The 20,056-nt window shown below is 41.1% G+C and overlaps 1 protein-coding gene across 1 annotated transcript in view; it reads left to right on the plus strand.

Annotated features, from left to right (window-relative positions):
• Positions 1-2,346: 2,346 nt before the first annotated feature.
• Positions 2,347-20,056, plus strand: part of ATXN10 (ataxin 10) — an 82,245-nt gene continuing 64,535 nt past the window's right edge. The window contains exons 1-3 of the mRNA XM_059845744.1: positions 2,347-2,452; positions 8,087-8,278; positions 9,730-9,812. Of these exons, the coding sequence (XP_059701727.1) occupies positions 2,370-2,452; positions 8,087-8,278; positions 9,730-9,812 (358 nt within the window). The 5' untranslated portion in view covers positions 2,347-2,369. The remainder of the gene's footprint in view (positions 2,453-8,086; positions 8,279-9,729; positions 9,813-20,056) is intronic.

Consider the following 20,056-nt stretch of genomic DNA (forward strand, 5'->3'; position numbering starts at 1 on the left):
AGCACCAGCCATCTTAAAATTCAGCTGCATTTTCTTCTGTGCCAGACAAAACCCTGACTCTAAATTCTACATATTATAAATTCAGTGGTATATGAGTTCATGTACCATGAAATTCTCCAGGCTACCAGGGAACCAGACTTTGGGTACCAGATATCCTCAGCAGCATCTCTCTGACCCAGCTGACCAGGGCAAGGATAGTGTCTTTCCACATGCTTATGCCATTGGCTAATATGATGAGGATAATGCTGATTCCAACAAAAACACTCCATGCAAATGTGGCATAAATCCTTTGTGAAGGGCAGATGACAGTCATGAAATTCCTCATTGCCTCTAAAAACAGGACTGCATATAACAAATGAGGCAGGAGTCCCTGCAATGACTTGGAGCCTGGCAACTGTGCAGCTGACAGCATTTCATCTGCAACTCCTTCTCAGAGGATGTCATTTGTTTCCAGGACAAAATGCAAGGGCTTTGAACATCTCTTCTGAGGCCTTGTGGGCTTTTTTTTTCCAGATGGAGGGATTTCTTTCTTATAAAGAATTAAATTTATTCATGATATTACATAACAAACAAGTGACACATAAATTTCAACATCAAAAATAACTGCTCTTTTATGGCCTTCAGACACATGTGTAACACCTCACCTGAAGCCAAATAAATATGTGGCTGGCCTCAGATTGCAGTAGTTATTCTTGGGTTTGAGACAGTCTGCAGTATCCATGTCATACGGATTCTGTTTTACCTCTGATGTTTAAAAAGATGGTGCTACCTCCTCTCAGATCTGCTCCTCCTCATCTTAATATAGGTGTTCAGAATTCCTTGGCAAGGTAAGGAATGCCTGTAATTTGCCCAGTGTAAGAAGGAAACTGAGGACATGATGGCTGGGTGTGCTCCACAGATTTAGCAACAGAGACTAATGAAAAGCATTTTTTCAAGTGCATCGATCAATTTCACTAGATCCTATTAAATAACAGAACAAAAATAAAAGCTTTTGGTCTACAGCTTCAAAGCTGTGTGGGTTAAGTCATACTTAATATAACGCAGGCCCAAAATAAGAGTCAGAAAACCAGTATTTACGCCGGAAATGTATAAAATATTTATGCCGCAGGATTTGCTTCTTTACTGTAATTTTTTCCAGAGCCCAAATTTTCTTCTGATGGAAGTTGCCCCCATTAAAAAAGGGGCACAGTCAGTATACATATTGTGATTAGATCAAGTGGCCCTCTCACAACATTTGAGGTAGGAGGGATTCAATGTCTTTGACCTGCTTTGCCTCCTGCAGAGCCAGCATTTGCTGGAGTGGGGCAATTTTCTTCCAGAGTCTTAGCTAAGACAGGTCCTTCCCTGTTTCCAGCTTCAAAAGTATAGTCTATCTCTTAATTTGATGGAGAATTCTTTAAAATAAATGCTGCATAAGTTTATTTTCAGGTGTAGTTGGCTCTAGGTGGAGTGTTTCCCCTCTTGTAGTTCCGTAAAGCTGTGCTGAGAAAAATAAATTCTACTTAGACTCCAAACTCTCTGGGGGAAAAGCTCATCTTTAAGGGATCAGCCTGTTGTTCACAGAATTACATAGATCAGATGAGCTTAAAATAAAACATCCATAAGTAATCTGAAAAAAAAATTACTAAATTTTATATAAGAGTTGGCTGCATGGTTGAACTCTAGGAGTGTCTTTCCCTGTGAGGGTGATTGCCTAATAAAACTTTCTATAGTGTTTGGCCACGATTAGTCTTTTTAACCATTGGAAGCCAATTTCCCACCTGCACACATACTGATTAACTTTTCATACATGTTTAGAAAACGCTGTCCGATATTTTTAGAAAATAAATATTAAAAATGTAGCATTTAATTTAAAAATATTTTAAAACCTGAAGCAAAGTAGGATTCACTTCACAGAATCACAGAAAGGCTTGGACAGGGAGGAACCTTAGAAATCGTCTATTTTCCCATCCCAGGCACAGGCTGGAAAATCTGTATATAATTAAGATATTAAGCATGAAATAATTATTCCGCAGTTTATGTATTTTCATATTAATTTAATATTTGTTTTATTTAGTGACGGGTATCCCCAAGAGCACACGGGGCGCGGGGTGGGGCGCGCAGCAGCAGCTGCGTGAAGGGAGCCGGCGCCGCCGTCAGCTTCCTACGGGGAAAAGGTGGGGGGGGGGAAGGAAAAACAAGGGAAAGGGAAAAAAAGGCAAAGCACCAGGTAAGTTAACAGACACGGAAAGCCAACACGTCTCCCGGCCAGAGCGGCCATTTTCCCGCCGGCCCCGCGCACCCCTCCCGCCTGGCGGGGCGGCACCGCCGCCATTTCCGCGCGGCGGGGGCGGAGCGGGGCCGGGGCCGGGGCTGGGGCCGGGCCGGCGATGGCGGCGGCGGAAGCTTTGCCCGCGGCCCGCCTGGAGAGCGTGCGGGCGCTGTCGGGTCTGTTCCGGGAAGCGCAGCCCAGGTAGAGGGGAGCAGGGAGTGGCGGTGCTGGTGGATGTCAGGCAGGACTCGCCTCGGCTCTCAGCGAAGTCCTGCCCCTCGTGGAGTCGGCTACGGGACGGAAAAGGGGCTCTCCGTACCCAGTAGGGGTGTGAATGAAGTCTCTTCTGGGGAGCTTCTGCAGCCCCAGCCTTCTCCTGGGGCTGTGCTTTTGGGGAGTGAGCTGTGCCTTCTCTTGTCCTGCCCCAGGGGGCCCGTGAGGAGCTGCAGTGTGCTCAGGCCTTGTGCTTGTAGCAGGGAGGAAAGGTGTTTGTCTCTTAGTCGCGGGTGGCATAAAATGTCCTAGAGATACAGAATGGCTTGGGTTGCAGAAACACGAAAGCTTATCCCATCCCACCCTTGCTGTGGGCAAGGATACCTTCCACTATCCCAGGCTGCTCCAAGCCCTGTCCGCCTTGATCTTGGACACTTAAGGGATGGGGCAGCCACAGCTTCTCTGGGCACCCTGTGCCAGGATCTCACTACCTTCACAGGGAAAGATTTCTTCCAAACATCCAGTCTAAACCTGCTCTGTCAGGCTGAGGTCATTGCCCCTTGTTCTGTCACTTCAGGCCCGTGTAAATAACCTCCATCTTCCTTGTAGGCTCCCATCAGGTGCTGCAAGGCATCACTGAGGTCAGCCCAAAGCTGCTCTTCTCCAGGCTGAGCGCTCCCAAGTCTCTCAGCCTTTCCTAATAGCAGAGCTGCTCCATCTGTCTAAACAACTTGGTGCCTCCTCTGGGTTCTCTCCAACAGCTCTATGTCCTTTCTGTGCTGGGATCCCACGGCTCAAGGCAGCTCTGCAGGTGGGGTCTCACCTGAGCAGGGCAGAGATGCAGAATCCCCCTCCCCTGCTGCCCATGCTGGGGGCTCAGCCCAGCACAGGGGGGTTCTGGGACCCAGCACACATGGCCAGGGCATGTCCAGCTCTCACCACCAGCACCCCCGAGTCCTTCTCCCAGGGCTGCTCCATCTGCTCATCCCCAGCCTGGATTGATCCCCATGGGTTGTCTTGACCCAAGGGCAGCACCAGCACTTGATCTTGTTGACCAAGTTGTTGATGCTTGGCTGTGTGATTTACTTGAGGCTTCCAGTGCTTTTGGTTAATTTCTGCATGCTTCCTTTACTAAGCTACAAAAAAAAAAAAAAAAAAAAAAAAAAAAAAAAAAAGAAAATGGCTTTGTTTTGTTCCTGGGAATCTTGTGAGGATAAGTACTTTAGAGGCTTTTTAGGGACTGCTTACAGGAATGGAGTTCTGCAAATACCTGAAACTAAGAGTGGAAATACAGAATTGTAAATATTTGCATTTGTTCACATCGTTCTTGACTAATTTTGTGATTTTTTGGAGCCCTGGTCTTTTGAACACAGTTTCATTACTGTTTCTAACTCCATGTTCACTAGAGTGGTATCTTGCAGAGTTTCAGTTTTTAACAATCAAACAGGTCTTACAAGGAGTGACAGTAATCTTCCTTTTGGCATATGTGCAGGAATTCTGACTCCTTGTTTTGACTTAACATTAAATTGTGCATGTCTTCCTTGTCCAAGAGCTGGGCTGCTGTACCCTTTGCCTCTGCTTCCATTTGTATTCCTGCAGAACTTGATGTGGAAATGAAGGACAGGTAGCAATAACAAAATGTAGAGCTGCTGTGTTAGGCAGTCAGACACAGGAAACTGAAGTTTGTGGAATATCCACAAAGCTCTTCTGGATGGATTTCAAGGGTTGTTTACAATGCAAGGTATTCTTTTAATCTAAAGTCCACTTAGGAGGCTCTTTGGTAGTTTTATAAATTAAAAATTAGGGAAAATATGTTTTCCATTTCGAAAATACATTTTAAATATTTATAGGTGCTACTTTGTATGTGAAACTTTGTTTTACTGGTGGAAAAAAAGATTATTTTTTAAAAAACTGTTAGTAAGCATTGCTGTGAAACAGTTTTCTCAAGTCATTCTTGGCTAGTTTCTTAATATCAGCTAAATATTTTCTGCTGTTCTTGCTAATTTGAGGATTTTTTTAATTCAGAAGGACAGTTTTCATTTAAATTTCTTTGTAGTACACACTCAAATTGCAGTGCTATTTGAATGCTTAGGTACAAGAGTCCTATGTAAGTTTTCTCAGAACAGAATCCTGCTCTATCAAACAGTGTTTGAGTCAGTCCGTGTTCATTTGGAATACCTTTTGCTTGCTGCTTAGGCTTTGAGATTTGATTTCTGCCTGGAATGATCTGGCTTGAGCAGTCTGGATTTTCTTTCATAGTGTTAGGAGACAGATTTGGAGTTCTGTCTCTTCTCAAGGATGTGAAAAAATCAACATCTGCTTCCACATTTACACCAAGGACAGACACTTCCTTGTGTACCCCACACTTGCTCCATCAGGACACACAAGAATTTGTATTTTATCATCATTGTATTTTACTGAAAATGTCTGTACTCCTAGGTTTTCTTTTGCTTTCAATCTAATTTTAAAAGAAAAATTGTCACAACAGCTCAGCATGCTTCTGATCCAATGTCTGACTTAAAGTTCTGTTCTGCTGCACAGCTCTGCCAGGAGAGTGGAGCTTTTCCAGCACAAGAATAACTGTAAGGTGTCCTTTTACCCCTTTAGTCACAAAAATGTGCACAAAACTTCTTCTGGCTTCTTTAATTTCTCTTTTTACCGATTTAAATAAGTGAATGTTGTACAGTAGTATGTCTTGCACTGACCACTGGGTTCTGTATTTTGCAGTTGTGTGAGGAAATTATTGGTTTCATGGGATAATCCAACAAGAGGCACAGGCTGATATGAAAGAAACTACAGTGGGCTGAGTGGTCCCATTTTAAAGTAATGTCAGAGTTTAAGAGCTTGGAACAGCTAATGGTTCTGCTCAGTGCAGAAAGCACTCCCTGGCTGGGGACTACCTTGCCAGACTGTAGCTCTACTGACATTTAGAAAAACTCATCTCTGGTGCATTTCCCATGGGGGCTGTGGTACGTCAGCCACTGAGTCTCCTCTTGGCACATCCTGAGGTGGCAGGAGCTACACACTGCTTCTTGTAAGTTGAAGGTTCAAGTTCCATAAATATATTTTCTTCGGTCTTGAAACCAAAACCAAATTCCAAACTTTCTTTCTGGTTATGTAAGCTCCACTATTTTCTCTAAGACTGAGGGCCAGCTGTATTTTTGGTCATTGTTTTTTGTGCCACTTTGGTATTTTCCCTTCAGTATTGCACCACTGTAAAATGTAGCTTCTTCCCCATAATGCTCAAGTGATGCAGTGGTGAGTTTATTAATGTTTCAGTGTAGATAGAGAATGTGTAAATATATTGGTCTTGATCAACTGTGAGGTTGCAGAATAAAATACATTCTTCCTGGAGATCTGAAACCTAATGTTGTGGTAATTTAGTGACATTAGTGTTATGTTGTTCTATTTCTTACCACGCTCTCCCTTCTTTGTAAGTTTCCTCCATGCCCTAACAGACCTCAACATTGGAGACACTGTACTGTCAGTAAGATGTAGCCTAGCATAAAAGTGTCACTATTGGAGCAACAAATCTGATAAGTAACTTAGAAAATATGAACTATGAGCAAAGACTAAGAGAGTTTTGTTTAGGAAGGGAAACATGGCAGGAGCAGAGGTGGGAAATAATGGCTCCAGACATGTCTAAGGGTGTGCTTAGGGACAAGGTGGATTGGCCATGTTTGCTTAATGTTGAACTTGATGATCTTAAGGATCTTTTCCAACCTTTCTGGTTCTATGGTTTGATTTATGGACATGATCACTTACGAAAGAGGAGGTAGAATTGCTAATTGTGCAAATGTGTAGGCATTTGAGTGAGCTTCAGAATGCAGGTAATACCATATCACCCAGTAGTGTTTGATCAAGAGATTTTTTACTTCTCCTTTGGGAAGAGTTTTCTGTGTGAACATTTTTTTTAATGCTACTTTACATTTCCTTTCATCCACTTTCTTGTGTTTGATCCTAAGTACAGGACAAGTCTATTTAAGGTTCAAGGAGGCTGCATCTGCATTTCCTTTTCCTGACCCTGCTCAGAAGTATTGGACAAGCAGATTTATTGAGCTTCCCTGTAGCAATGCTGTAAATACTCTCTGGTGTGGCTTCTCTCCACCAGCCTGTGGTATCAGAACTGAGTAAGCAGCATTGGTCATGTGCTGCCCTCATCACATTTGTGGACATTAAATCAAGGCAAACTGTAGACAAATGTTGGGAAGGATGAAAATTTGACAAAAAAGTCTCACAGATATGTATGCTTAGCAGAAGGATTTTTAAATGTAGAATCTGAAGAAGAAATAGAAGTGAAAGCAAGTTTTGATACAGAAGGAAAGAATTGCTGAGCCAGTCTTACTGGATAACCAAGAAGGCAGAGGATATGTTAGTTAGAAGGGGTTTTTATGGCTTAGAGCAAAGGATAAACCCAGCTCAAACACGAAGATGTTTTTACCAAGCAGAAAGATAGCACAGGCAAACAAGCCAGCTGATGTTGCAAGTAGAAGAAAAGTCTCAGAATTTTCCACTGCAAGAAAACTGAAAAACAACTTCTAGCTTAAACTGTAATGTACTAACTTTTAGTGATTGGAGAATAGTAACATGAATGTGGTAATTATAGTAGTTATGATAGGCTATAGATAAAATTTAAGGTACAGATTGGTTCTACTGTATTAAGATGCTCAGCAAAGAAAAGTATATAATGCATTGTAACCTAAACTAAGGGTCTCCAGGCCTGCCTGCAGCTGGAGCTGACAGCTGTAGGCACAGGCTCTGTCACCCACGACCCTGGACTGCTGTAATGTCTTTAATACAATAAACTGCATTTTGAAGAGCTGCCTGGAGTCCCACATCTCTCATTCAGGCTCTTAGACAAGCAGCTGTAGTTTGGAAATGTTGTTTATCTCTGTGTGACAGATCATCTGTAGATGTGTGTGTCAGTCCTGGGAGGCTGGTGGATCTTCATGGAGCAGCAACAGCAGCTGTCATCTGGTTATATGGATTTCTGCATGTACTTATGGTTTGGTAGTGCTGTTTTCCTTGGTCCAAGTGCTCCTGGAAGTGGCCTGGTACCTTCTGTGTTGGATAGTTGTTTGCTGAGGTAGGACAGGGTTGGCTGTTTCCCTTGACTGTGATTCACACACTTCAGAGTGGTGCTTGTGCAGCCACCAGCTTTCTCCATGACCTTTGTCCCTCTGAGGAAATCTGCATCTGGAGCTTCTGATACCTTATTCTTCTGAAACATCTAATGCTGGACATCCAAACTGTTCATTTACTAAAGCAATTCCTCTTAAAGCAGCATGCAGTGTCATGTATAAACCTGCCAGCTGTATGTATTAGGGAGAATTTTTTGTTTTCTTTTCATTAAAATTCCAAAGAGCTGTTGAAACGTCACGAGGAATTCTAAGGCAGCACCACTCTTCTACAGCCCCTTCTCTGAAAAGGCAGATGGGAGGATTGTGTTATGTTTTTGTTCCTTCCACTTAAAATATCTATTATGAGTCATTAAATACTCAGAATACTTAAAGATTGCTGCAGAAACATCTTTGGGTTTACAATAAAAAGTGCCAATGTCATAGGCTTTTTGGTAGGAGTGCATTTTTATTTTTTTCTTCACCACAAATTTATGTATTTCAGAGAAACGGCAGAAGAAAGTGTATTTCAGGATGTCCTGGAAATCCTGACAAGCACCTCAAGTGCCATTGAGCAGACCTGTAAGGACTCCTGTGGGCTGGCAGATCTAGACACCTGCCTGCTGCTCATAGCAGAGTGCTTCAGGTGTCTGAGGAATGCCTGTGTTGAGTGTGCCAAGAATCAACATGTCTTGAGGTACAGTTATTAACCCTTTTAGCCCATACCAAAGTACCACCTTCTGATGTTTGTGTGGTTTTATAAAAGAGATTCTTATTTTACACTGCTCTGTTAGTTGATTTATTAACTGGCATTTCCTACTTGATGGAATCACTTGAATTCAAATATGCAAGAAACAAAAATAGCTGACCTATTTGTAGGTCAGTTTGGGGCCCTGCTCAGTAACAGAACAAAGTGTTTGGGTCCACAATGCAAGTTGATTACACAAATGATATAAGCCTGTTGGAAGCCTGACTGTAGAACTATCTTTTTTTCCCCTTTCTTTATTTTTTTATAACATAATTAATAAGTACATGGTCTTAATAATCAGTTACAGAATTAGTATGTCTTTTAAAGTTCATTTAAATCTGTCTGGCTTTCCTGGCAAAGCACAGCATGTAGAACTGTGCATATTAATCCTGATACATATATATAGGTGAGTTGAGCTTAAAGGATATTAAATCAATCTGGTTCCTTAAGTCATTTAGCCTCTCTGTTCTTTGCTTGTGTCTGTTGCAACATTGAAGGGATGCTTGGGATACAACCAGCTGTAGTTAGTGAAAACCTGACAGTCTGGTTGATGTTTTTAAAAAACCCCAGCAAAACAGCAAGAAACACCCTCCTTGCCCAGATGCCCCCTGAGAGCCCCAAACCAACCAACCAACAAAAAAGCTGCCCCAACTTGTCACAAGTTGGTTATGTCAAAGAATTATTGGGGGCTACAGTCTTAAAAATTGGCTTCTTGGGATGTATCAAATTTGATTTATTGAACTAAATGTAATTTTTGGACATGGGACCAAGTCTTGATTTCTCTGCTGGGGCAGAATTTTGTTAATGCCGTAGAAATTGCAATGCAAATCATTCTGAGAGTCTACCTATGATTCCTCCTCACTGGAGAAAGGATAAAGGATTACTTGGCCTTCTCTGCTTTTCTCTGAGAGTTGTGTATGTTCCCCTTTGAGCTGGCCCTGTTGTTTTTTGGTAGCTGTCACTAATTGCTTTATTGGCATTGAAAATCCTCCAGGTTTATTATGAAGTAAGATACATGACTCTTGTTCTGGATGCTTGACCTCCAGACAGAGCAGAGTTTTTACAGAAATAAAGCTGTTTAAATTATGGGAATAACTTGATAATGTTTAATGTCTGACAGGAAGAATAGAAAAAAAGGGAGGAAAGGGTACTTAGCTCTGAAGGTTCTGTGCCCAAAATTGGTAAAATGCAGATTGATGCAATAAACCCTTTTGCTTTGCTTCTGATGGTAGTAATGTGGCTACTGATAGGCAGGCAGTAAGGTAGGAGAAACTATTTTTGTTTCAAAGGTCCTGATGATGCTAAAAATTTCCTGTTAACTTCAGTGAAAAGCCTTTTAGTTTTTTTTGAGTATTTCATATCAAGTGAATTATTTTGTTTTATTCCCAATTTAACAATAGGAACTTGGGTCTCATCTCTACATCTGTCCATTTGATAAAATTGCTTCATGGAATACAAATCAAAGAAGAATTGTTACTGACTGGTAAGGCTGGGAATTTTGTTAAATGTGTAGCCTGCATTTTATTTTTCTACACGTGTGTTATGATTTCACTTTACCGATGCATTTGTTTTATAAATAAGCTTAATTCTTGAATTGCAGTTAAGAATTGGCCCTCTCTTAGAATACTTGAAAAGGTCTCAGCCTCAAGTCTAGTTCAGCTGTATTTTCACTGTTCCTTATAGATTGCTAAAGGAAAGATATTTGGAAACTTTTTAATATGAAGCAGAGTCATTGGGTTTTATAAAAGGAAAAGTTATTGTAGTACCTCCATTCAGAATACATTCTGCTGTTTTACTGTTTTTTATTTGCTGATACTTAAGATAATTTATCTGATTCCAGGAAGCAAATTTTGCCTGTGACTTCTTAAAAATTATTTTTAATTTTTGTTTGGGTACCATGGTTGTTGGCCAGTCAGGAGGGTATCTGCCAAGAATTAAATACTGATTTGAGTAGTGTTCACATTTCCTTAACAGATAAGTTTTTTCTTTCAATGCAGTGAAGAGAAAATGTGGCTATTTAGTACCAGTGGTAGTTATTGCTACTCATTTCACTGGATATTCAGGGTTTTCAGTAATTCTCACAATCTGTGTTTCTCACTGTGGACATGTGGAGCTTTATACATTGGACTCCAGTTGTGACTGTCTGTGGTTGCAGACAATAGAGCATGTTTATTTTCTTGTGTGTCTGTTATTTCTTTTCACTCCTGTTCCTCAGATGAGGTTTTTTACTGGATTTCTGCTGCTGCTTTTCTGCTGTTTTGTGAGAGCAGTTGAATCAGCTATCATACAGAAACTTACCCTCAAACACCTTTCTGAAGCTGTGAGGGAGCAGTGAAGTCCAGGAGGCTGGGATTCCTCTCTTTGGCTCAAAATGAAGCCCTGTGGGTATGTGAGGATGTTGTGCTTAAACCAGACTCACTCCTGGGCCTATTGCTGGAATCCTGCTGCCAGGGAAGGGTTGGTGATGCCAGCACAGCCCTTCAGTGTGGGAGGAGCTGGGCTGTAAGCTCTGTAGGTGGCAAAAAGGGCTTGCTCAGTGGCCCTAAAGAGAAGGAACTGATGGCACACAGGAGTGACTTTCAAGCCATGTTACAGGAAAGGTCATGGAGGGCAAGAGTGTCCTGCCCCACAATTGTGAACTGCTTTACAGACCAGCAAGATAAAAGGAAAAGTGATGGCAGCCAAAATGTTGCTTCTGTCCTGTGATGTTTGTGAGGGTCCCCAGGGTGAGAGATGAGAATCTGACTCCCAAGTTCTCAGAAGGCTGATTTATTATTTTATGATGTTACATTATGAGAATGCTGTACTAAAACTATACTAAAGAAAGAGAAAGGATAGATCAGAAGGCTAAACAAGAATGAATAATAAAAACCTGTGACTGACCAGAGAGTCCAACACAGCTGGACTGGGATTGGTCATTAAGTAAAAACACTTCATGTGGAACCAATCAAAGATTCACCTGTTGGTAAACAATGTCCAAGCCACATTCAGAAGCAGCAAAACAGGGAAAAGCAAGTCAGATAATTCTTGTTTACATTTCTCTCTGAGGTTTCTCAGCTTCCCAGGAGAAAATCCTGAGCAAAGAGGATTTTTCAGAAAATATCGTAGTGACACTGTCCAGCCTGTCATTGTCCATGCTGGGGCCTTGGGCAGCACTGGGCTCAGAAAGGTGTGCAGATAAAGTGGGCTTGCCTCCTTCAGAGCATCAGGAATTGTGGTGTAAGAATGCCACCTGCCAGAGGGGCTGCCCAGCACCTGCAGGAGACGGAGCAGGGTGTGCTCACTGTTGGATACAGGCATGGCCTGAGGTCATCCCTTTGGCCTGATGGCTGCTGGCCCATCCTTGCTTGGCTGTCACATGTGTGTGCTGCTCTCTGCTCATGGGTTTGAAGAAGGAGAGGAATGCAGTTGAGCAAAAAGCAAAGGGGGTAAAACCCAGTAATTTGATTATCTGCTTCAGGCACTTTTTCCTAGCCAGAGGGTGGTGTAAAAATCTGTTTATCAACATTGAATATAAGGGTGGCATTGACAAGACAATTTTTAACAGGATTTCTGTAGAAGTTGTTTTGTGACTGGTACTCTGCATAGCCATTCAGTAAATACATCTGAGTTATAACCAAAGTTTGCTGTGTTGGCCCAGGGTAGGTGGTTCATTGGATGCTGTAAGTAGCACTGATCTCCCTGGGGAACCTCTGCATGAGGTGAGCATGTATGTATTATGTATTCCATGTATGTTAGTACAACAACAAAAAAATTGTAGACAAGCAAATGTTGCTAATTCCTTGCTGAGTGATCTGATGAACTTCGTTGTAAATGGAAATTAATGTAGTGCCTAGACCACAGGTTTTACCTCAGAAGTTAACAGTTAAATTTGGCTGTGGATTATTAGTTGTACTGAAGTGAATTGCTAAATTGGACTTGGATAGCACTGTTGAAACAAAAGAGACCCATGAAATTGGTAAGTGGTACTGTATTTATTAACTGTGATTCTGTTTCATGACTCTCCTCATGGTTCATATAGGAAATCAGGTCACAGGGCTAGAGTAGAAAGTGTATTTTGTTCTTGCAGATAATTAGGTGTTAAGTGGAGTATTTCAAGCTATTCATTGGGGTGTGTATAATTTCCTCCCTCAAGTGGCTGCTTGGACTGGATGATCCCTCTTGGTGCCTGTGTATATTCTTAAAGTTTTTAAACACCTTCATATTGCTTCCATAGCAACAAAGCACAGGGAGAGTAGGTAAGGCTGTACTGCAGGGTGAGCAGCACTAAATAATGTTTCAGATCAGATTCATGTGAAAAATTCCCAGAACAAATTACTGTAGGCTAAATAAACTTGAAATTCCAACATTATTGTATTTACAAATATGAAATTGAAAATTCTTTCTGCAGACTGAAAATTCATTTATCCTGATCTATGGCATCATGTTTGCACTCTAATCCATTGGTAGCTGTTAAGGCTAATAAATGAGTGGTGTGCTAATTTTTGTAAGAAAGTTCAGTGTAGTACAATTTCAAATGGATAAAACCAGAAATGGAATAAAAGTATGTATTGTCTGACCATTGCTGTGACCAGTGTAATGGTTAAGGGAGAGGACATGATCAAAGAAACAAAAAAGGAGGTGTTGTGCAAAGTGGTATGGCTAAAAACTGTTGCTAATATTTATTCAAATAAATCCAGACTCCTCTACATCCTCTCTGCTATGAGTAATACTTAAAAAATAGTTGCCCAGGGGTTATATACATGGTTATTTTGGCTTGTCAATTCAGTATATTTACTGAAGCAACTCTACTGCATGTTTTTACCATACATTTTACTTTTTCTTTTTGTCAATGCTTTAAAAAATGCGATAAATTACTGTATGTTTATAGTACTTGTCCCAGCTAGTTGTGGAAAAAGTTACTGTTTTGATTACATAATACACCACTAAGGCAGTGGGCCAAAATCCTTGAAGGTGAGTTGGAATGTCTGTCCTAAAATAGCTCTTGGAAACTTCAGGTAGGTTGAAAAATAGTTAATTCATACATACAGCATTCAGAGATTGTTCACTCCCATGTACAAGCCAGCTGTCCCTGTAATAAGAGTCTCCTTTCTTCTTAATACTTGCATTAAAAAAACACAAACATTTCTTTTATGGTATTGCTAGAGTTAGCTGTTTGTCCCCACTCTTCCTCTTTGCTTACTTCCCGTGTTAATTTGAGTTGAGCTCCATAGCCTGGTTTTATTTCCCATAATTGCTTACATAGTACATCTGTGGTAATCTAAGACATTCTTTGGACTAATCTTTCTTACAGCTAATCTCTCTTGAGCAGTGTGTATTTTGTACTGCTTGGAGAAGGGAGCCTGCTCTGAGGAGTTGCGTGAAGAAGCGAATAGCTGGATGGGTGCTGGGGGGGGTTCACAGGATCACAGAGTCCCTGAGGTTGGAAAAGGCCACCAAGGCTGCCGTGTCCAGCCTGTGACTGATCCCCACCTTGTCACCCAGAGAGCACTGAGTGCCATATCCAGTCATTCCTTGGACACCTCCCAGGATGGGGACTCCACCAACTCCCTCTGCCATCCCTGCCAATGCCTGACCACATTTTCCATGAGGAAGTTCCTCCTGATGCCCAGCCTGACTCTCTGCTGGCACAGCCTGAGGCCATTTCCTCTCATCCTGTCCCTTGTTCCCTGTGAGCAGAGCCCAGCCCTCCCTGGCTGCCTGCTCCTGGCAGGGAGTTGTGGGGAGCCAGAAGGTTCCCCCAAGCCTCCTTTTGTCCAGGCTGAGCCCCTCCAGCTCCCTGAACTGCTTCTCATCAGACTTGTGCTCCAGACCCTTCCCGAGCTCCATTCCCTTCCCTGGACATGCTCCCAGCCCTTCAGTGTCTTTTTTTTTTAGGTAAAGGCCCAGAACTGGGCACAGGATTGGAGGTGCCTCAGCAGTGTGGTGGCACAGGGGACAGTCACTGCCCGTGTCCTGCTGCCACACCATTGCTGGTACAGAATTTTTTTGGTACAGAATGTTTGGAGCCTGTGTTTGTGTCACAGGGGATCTCAGCCAAAACCTGTGTCCAGGTGTGCTGCCTGTTAGAGCAGGGTTTGGGGTGTCCTCTGCTCATAATTCTACAAAGTCTAGAAATTTGGTTCACATAGATTGGATTGTAGCTTGAATCCATGAACAGGAATTTGACCTTGCTTCCAGTTTTCTGCAGTGTGTTCAGGTGTAGTTAAGCAGCTACAGATACTCTCTTCAGAACAGAACTTACAGCATGCCTTTAAAAGCAGTGATGAAAGATGACTCTATGTAAATTTTTTAATCCTGCACTTATTATAGTAACTGAGCATTTTCTGGTAGGAAGTTCAGCTGCATGAATATCATATGTCTAACACCTGTTCATGCTTCCTTTTGTGAGGGAGGATATGTGGGAAAATATGTGATATTTTAAACATTTTTCAAGAACTACAAATGCCATGTTCTTATAAGGGAGCTATAAAAAAATGTTCCTTTCTTTGAGCTTTTTTTATTCCCCCCTCCTTTTTTTCTTTTTTTCCCTCTCTCCTTTTTTCTCTATTTTTTCTCTTCTCTTTTTTTTTCCCTCTCCTTTTTTCCTCTGTCCTCCTTTTTTCTCTCTCCTATTTTTATTTTCCTTTATTCCTTTATCCTTCTTTTTTCTTTTTTCAGCTGCCTTTTTTCCCCTCTTTCCTCTGTCCTCCAGGACCATTAATAGTACCATGGATTCATCCTCAGTCAATGTTGTTGAACTGCTCCAGCAGTTCTGGACCTGATTGGTTCTCATGCATATTTTTCTTTCAGTTAATGAAAACAAGTTGTTCTTGACCCCTGGGTGCTTTATGAGTTGCTCATGGTCTGGGAAGAAAGAGCCTTGGGAAGTGTTTGTAATCCATCAATTTGAAGGAGAAGCACTCTGCAGATGAGATATCATTGAGTAACCTTTGAATTCAGAACTTTGTGTAAATAAAAATATCATTCCTTCATAGACACTAAAAATAAATTTTAAAAAGCATAGGGGTATGCACATGCTTCAGAATGACATGTAAGGGACCTAGGCCTATCTATAGTTTCCAGAGATTGTTTCTTGTAAAAGCCAAATGGGATGGAAGCATTTCCTCTTTGATGGAGTAAGAAGACAAAAGCTCCCCTGAGGTCTACAGGAGAACATCACATGGCTGAGAAGAGAAGGATACCTAATTTATTTGTAAGCTTTTGAAGGTGAAGACATGCTGGGTTTCAAAAGCCACTAAATATAAGCTGTAGGTGCTCATGTAGTACTAGAAAATCACGTTGACATTTCGTTAGGAGAGATTGCTGAGAATAAATGGCAAGAGGAAATAAATTTCCAGCTGCTAAACTGGGTACCTTCTCAGTTCTAAAAAGTTAATTCAAAGTACTTTTCAAAGTTTTACAGAAAAGGAGATATTTAATCAAATGTTTTTGTTTTTCTGAAGAAGAATATGAGTAAAACATGGTTAAATTATGTTTGCAACAGTATTCCTGAAACCAAAAATGGGTAACTACCAGTGAAGTGATTTCTACTTTTTCAGGAGGGTGTAGGGGAAACAAAACTTTCAGTTCTGTCCTCTCTCAGTGAAAAAAACCAGGAGATGTTTCTTTGCTCTGACGTTTTCCATTTCTGCACTCAAGGACTGGCAGACTGGAATTACAGTGGAAAATCAAGACTGGCTAATTTTGAAGGTACAGAAGAGCAAGGGAAGGAAATGCTTTCAAACCTGCCAAAGCTCACTGAGTTGGTTTTCCTGTATTCCTTCTTAAATGGGCAGCCATGTGTCCTTAACTTTACTGTTTCTTGTCAATATTTATTTATCTCTTTATTTATTTTTTTCCCCTAGAAGAAAGGGGGAAGAAGCCTTCCCCTAAGGCCGTGGTCTCCTTAAAAAGATTATTTTGGCAGTAGGAGAATGAGCTAGAAGTAAATACTTGGACTTCTGGAAGTGCATTGGACTAGTACCTTTGCAGAAAGAGTGAGGAGAAAAATCTGGGTATTTAAGGCTTAGCTAGTTTGAAAATCTGAGCATTAGAGGCTTATGTACTGGCATGACAGTCTAACTAGCCTTCACCTATTCTTGAAATTATTTGAAATGCCTGGTCAATCAGCTAAGTATTTAAAATCAACAGGACAGAGAAACAAAGTGGTCGGTTACAGAACCTAAATGTTCTTAAATGAATACCAGTATTGACTGGAAGAGTCAACTCTCATCTTTTGTGCTTCCCGTTTATCTCTTGTCCAGTATTTTTCATTCTTCTGTTTTATTCTTTTAAAAAACTGCATTTTGCTTTTACTTCTTTTTGTAGTTCTTTAATCATGTTGCACTGAATGGTTTCATTTCCAAATTATTGCTAATGTTTTCTATATAAAAAATAAATATTTTAAAACTTGCTTAGAAAGTGTGGTGAAACACAGTAACTTTTTGGAGACAGGCATCATAGCAGAGCTCACTCAATGCACTTGGGAAACCATTGACAAGTTTTATTGTCTATAAAAAGAGGTCTGTAACTGTCTGAACAAGTGTCTTCAAACAGGCTTGTTTGTAGGGATTTGGAGAAGGTGTAATTTCTGAATTGTGTCCTGGAGACTCTCATAGACAATGGCTACTAAATTTAAACCAACAGGATTAAGGAAGGAAAGTTAATCTTTCCTCTCTTCCCATGTCAGTGCCCCAAATATTTAGCTATGAAGGAGGAGGCGTATTGTTTTGTTGGAGATCTTGGGGGTGCTTGTGACCAAACACAGTAAACTATTGTGCTGCAGATTTTTTTGTAGTAGTCATGTTACTTGCTGATTTACATGGAATGAGTGAGTGGATATAAAACTTGAATTATTTTAGCTGTCATACAGTCATCATGAACTGTTTATAGGTGATGTTTCTCAGTTTAGGTTCACATTAGCTTTTCTTTTGAGAGAGAGGAAGAGGGAGAAAGCAGGTCCTGAGTCTACCCACAGTCCATGGGATTAAATCCCAAAAAGCAGCATGAAAGAACATACCTCAGCTGCATTTAAAAATCTGCACTACCATTTATTTTTGTATTTGGGGATTCCTTTTGCTTACAACTAGCATAATTAAAACTACATTATGTACTACAGCTTAAATAAACCAGCTGCTAACTTAAACAGACTTTTTTTAGACATAGAAATAAAGGACAGCCCTGACCTTAAGAGTTGCCAGTTACAATGTGTGATCTTTGCTTTGTCTGTTAGGATTTTTGTATGGGGGACTGGTACCAATACTTTGCTGCCACTGTTAAAGTAAAAACTATAATTACATTGTCAAAATAATATTTATAGTATTTTCAGGGAATAATTGTGGGAGTGTGATGAATATATTATACTCATCAAACTTTTATGTAAACATAAGCTTGAGTTTTTTATTTGAGTTATTGGTGTTGTTTTTGGCCTTTGTGTTTTTCCAATCTGTAAAAATAATATAGGGATTTTCATGATCTCTAGCATTTGCAGAGTGTGTGCCCTAACAATCAGTTGATATGCTATCTGGTAGAAGTAAACTGCTAGTTGCACTTGTATTGGGATTTTGGTTTCATGTTTCCATAGCTTAAGAAAATCCTCTGTTTTTTGAGTTTTGCTATCCCCTAATTACTATAGCTCAGAGCATTTTGCTACTTTACCAAACAGGAAAGTTTTAAGTAATTGGTTTGTTCTTTCATACCATTTGGGGTTTTTTGTTGTTGTTGTTCTTCCCTTGTGTTTACCCTTTTTTTTCTTTCTTTTTTTTTTTTATGAGTCTGAGTTCCTCTTAAAAGTGAGTGGGAACATCTCCCAGAATTATACATGGTAAGAAGCAGTTGTGAGGTTTTCTAGCAATAGGCAGTTGTGCCTTGGCTGGTTAAAGGTACAGGCAGAACTTGCTGCAGGGCACTGGCAAGTTACCAGATGCACAGATGCTCCAGTCCTGCCCTATATGCAAGTTTTAACTGTACAGCTGTTCTGTCTCTGCTGTGTTTTGGTGAATATTGCTATTCACCAAATTGTAGGATCACCATTGTAGGATCCATTGTAGGACCAGAAACTCTACTTAAATGCAGCACTTTCTTATCATAATGGCAAAAAAAAAAGGAAGAGGGTGTGGGGCTTCCAACTTCCAGCAGGGTTGGGATCTTCATTACTACAGGCAACTGTAGTTGTAGGCTCTTGTCTCCAAATATATTAAGCTCCAGTTTGCTGTGTTTATCCCTTATTAGTCCCATGGAAGGCTCTCATCTCATTTTAAAACCTTTTCCTAACTCTAGTCTAAATGTCCTGCTGTTTGAATGCAGTGATTCATGGTAGTGGGGATTTTTCCTACTGTGGGCTTGATTCTCTCCTTGAGTCTTGCTGCTTCTGCAGTAGAGGTCTGATTTAGAATCACAGAATGGCTTGAGTTGGAAGGGACATTAAAGATCTTGTCCACACCCCCTCCCGTGGTTCCACTATCCTAGGTTGCTCCAAGCCCCATCCAACCTGGCCTTGGCCACTTTCAGGGCTGAGGCAGCCACAGCTTCTCTGGGCAGCTTGTGCCAGGGCCTCACCACCTTCACAGGGGAGAATTTCTCTGTAATATCTCATCTAACCCTGCCTTCTGGCAGTGGGAAGCCATTCCCTCTTGTCCTGTCAGTCCAGGCCTGTGTAAATTGTCTTTCTCTGTTAAGGCTGTGCTGAACTGAATTATTTTATTGACTGTGTATACATGAGTATAAAAATAATTTATTGCAGCAACTTGTGGAGGCACAATTTGAACTACAGACCAGATCCTGCCTAATGAGGTTTGCCTGTCAGGTACTGATGACATGGCTGGCATTGGAAACAGACTTTGAAGTAGTCATTATAAAGCTGGTGCTTCCCAGCAGTTTGATACTTGTGCTGATGGTCAAAACTGTCCTTCTGGTGGTACTCATGAAAAGATGTTTTGATTGCTCTACTGGGAGGCAGAGGCAGTGAGTGTCTGAGGGTCAGTGTAAATCATTTTGCTTCTTCTAGGAGAGAGAGTAACCTGAGGAAACATCTCTAAGTCAGAACAATTAGTAGGTCAGTGGGCTGCCCTATGGGCTTCCCTGGGCTTGTTGCTGGTACAGCTTTTAGACAGTGTGTAGAGCTAGTTTGTTTTTTTCCTGCTGCTGCAATTTGGAGGCTTTCTAGTATAGCCTGCCAAGATGTTGCTGATTTATGCCACATGCATAGTGGTTTTATAATGTGGACTGATATCCACTTGGAGCACAAAGGAAATAGGAGTTTGCTGATGTCTATTTAATTAGAATGGTTTCTGGTTACTTTGGTTGAGGCTTGAAATGAATGGTAATGCCTGTATTTCTGTGGATCTCTAAATACAGTGTTCTCTAAGTCCTTTCCTTCCTTCCTTGCTCTTTAGTGTCCCCTACCCAACCCCAGCAAATAATGTCAGCAAGATTCATAATGAGGCAGGTTTCTGTTCTGCACAAATATATGTGAATCAAACCTTGCAGAAACATCCCTAGATTTAAGATGGTCACAATTTTTTTTGTAGGGCCATTAGGATCTCAAGATAAAGGTGGGAAGAATGGGGCAAACAAACCTTTAAATTGCAGAGAGCTTCATAAAGACAGAGCATCATAAATGTAATGTAGAGAGAAGAAGCTTAGCTTTTTTTCACATGTGCTGAGAGGAGATATCCCTTCTAAAGAGTCTCCCAGAGAGGCCCCAAGGTCTTTCCTCCAGGGAGGGAGAAGATGGAAGGGGGATGG

The sequence above is a fragment of the Haemorhous mexicanus genome, chromosome 5 (genome assembly GCF_027477595.1).
Source record: "Haemorhous mexicanus isolate bHaeMex1 chromosome 5, bHaeMex1.pri, whole genome shotgun sequence".
Lineage (NCBI taxonomy): Eukaryota > Metazoa > Chordata > Aves > Passeriformes > Fringillidae > Haemorhous > Haemorhous mexicanus.